This window comes from Photinus pyralis, unplaced genomic scaffold (genome assembly GCF_008802855.1).
Source record: "Photinus pyralis isolate 1611_PpyrPB1 unplaced genomic scaffold, Ppyr1.3 Ppyr1.4_LG3a, whole genome shotgun sequence".
NCBI classification, from domain to species: domain Eukaryota; kingdom Metazoa; phylum Arthropoda; class Insecta; order Coleoptera; family Lampyridae; genus Photinus; species Photinus pyralis.
Genome location: NW_022170509.1, coordinates 13,067,795 through 13,069,632, shown reverse-complemented (window position 1 = coordinate 13,069,632; position 1,838 = coordinate 13,067,795). Strand labels below are relative to the sequence as shown.

At 34.8% G+C, this 1,838-nt stretch overlaps 1 protein-coding gene across 1 annotated transcript; it reads left to right on the top strand.

The window, feature by feature from the left end:
* The first annotated feature begins 247 nt into the window (after window positions 1–247).
* LOC116165357 (BCL2/adenovirus E1B 19 kDa protein-interacting protein 3-like) lies at window positions 248–1,567 on the top strand. The gene is made up of 3 exons (XM_031479721.1): window positions 248–511; window positions 623–897; window positions 1,007–1,567. The coding sequence occupies exons 1-3, from the start codon at window positions 475–477 to the stop codon at window positions 1,253–1,255; spliced, it is 561 nt and encodes a 186-aa protein (XP_031335581.1). The 5' UTR covers window positions 248–474; the 3' UTR covers window positions 1,256–1,567.
* The last annotated feature ends 271 nt before the right edge of the window (window positions 1,568–1,838 follow it).

The following is a 1,838-nucleotide window of genomic DNA, read 5'->3' as shown; positions in this document are numbered from 1 at the left end:
TTTATAAAAGGCCCCCGTCGTAGGAACGAGTCGCCGCTGATAAACAAGAGCAGCTACGTATATACGTTTGAATACTACGCAATAGAAACAAATCATTTTTATTGTAATGTAGTAAACATTATAAAAATTAATTAAGGCCCTCTGCATGATAACGTTATTTATTAATTTATTTAATCGCTTTTCAGAATTTGAAATCAATTTTTAAAAAGGCAAAAGGAAGACAAGGAAAGAATGATTAGTACCACTAATTACCGTTAGTAGTAATGCCGCCATTGCAAACTTAACTCTGTGTATTTGTGCACAAAGACTAAATTTGTTTGCTTGTGCATTGTTTGTGTATGAGATTACAAGTCACGTAGACCTTTATTTGTCTGTGATTTGTGTAGTAAGAAATACAAACGAAAATCCTTTGTCATTACACGTAAAAAAGGCGAACGTTATTCTCCGAGTATTGCGACGTTAAACGTGTGAAAAATGTCATTAAAATCGAGTGTCGATGATCTTCTTGGAGGTGAGATACTCTTGTTTACGTTCCAGCTGGCATGCTCACATTCAAAATGTTGTTTACATTATTGTTGTTGTTCATAACGTCCATTGTTTCATCTTTATGCATTTCTTATAGAATCTTGGGTCGATGTCACGGCATCCTCAACTTGTGGTTCGCAAGGTGGTGGTACTCCCGGATCTGTTACGCCACAAGTTTCGGCGGAAGAATATTTACGCTTACTACGAGAAGCACAAAGAGAATCGAACCAGTCCTCTGCTAGAGTTTCGCTAGCTGGATCGAGGCGCGATTCTCCTAGGAGTAGTCCCAAATCACCTCCAAATAGTCCAGTTCAAGGTACACCCCTAATAATGGAATGGCAATCGTATTATATGAACAGTGAAGCGAAGGAGGTAAGGGAACTGTTTTTGGTTTATTTCGCATGGCAACTACCAAACTAAATAATTTTTATTAGATTAATTTGTTGCTCTATCATAAACTAACAATCAGTTTTTATTATAGGAAGCTGATTTGTTTAACGATTGGAGTAGTCGCCCGGACCAACTTCCACCAAAGAACTGGAGCTTCAGACATCCTAAAAGAGACGTCCTAAGCATTCGTTACGCACGTGTAGGCGATAACAGTGTTTTCTCACGCAAGGGTCTCTGTACGTTATTTTTAACGAATCTTCTATCTCTTTTACTGGGTGCCGGTGTCGGCTTATGGCTAAGTAAATATGGTTTCTTCGTACCGTCAATAAGAACCCGTTAAATGTATCTCTATAAGCAGTTTATACTGGATCGTGTATCAAGCGTAACTCGGAAGGAATTTTGATACACTTTTGTGATTATTTTTCTATAATTTGGTTTACGAATGCTGCCTTGCGAATGAGACTGGATTTTTCTACATGGACAAAATTTTTCATTTCTGGCAGGAATAACTCGGCTTAAGTTTAGAAATTGTTTAATCTTTTTATTTTGTATATTTATCATGTTACGTTAATATCTTAGAAGTTTAATGAAACAACAGGTACTGTGTAACACAAATGCTTTGTGTGTGTATGCGTACAGTAGAATGTTTTGTTAAAAGTTAGAGTACCTATCTTTATTGTTATTGATCTGGAAAAATAACCTATCAGTCTTATATAGGTATATATATTTTTATTTTTTACATTGTTATTTTACCAGCTCTATAAATTATATGCATATAAATATTAATATGGTCTTCTAGTGTAACTGGTTGACGTTTGTATATTCAGTTTAATATTATTAATAGATTAGGTTAACCTGTATCGTGTTTCTATTAATCACAGTTAAAATACATTTTATAAGGACATTATTTTGTTTTTTAATTC

Coding starts and splice junctions, on each gene's coding strand:
- LOC116165357 (XM_031479721.1), top strand. CDS start 475: ATGTCATTAAAATCGAGTGTCGATGATCTTCTTGGAG. Junction 512..622: donor TGTCGATGATCTTCTTGGAG/GTGAGATACTCT, acceptor CATTTCTTATAG/AATCTTGGGTCGATGTCACG. Junction 898..1,006: donor TGAACAGTGAAGCGAAGGAG/GTAAGGGAACTG, acceptor TTTTTATTATAG/GAAGCTGATTTGTTTAACGA.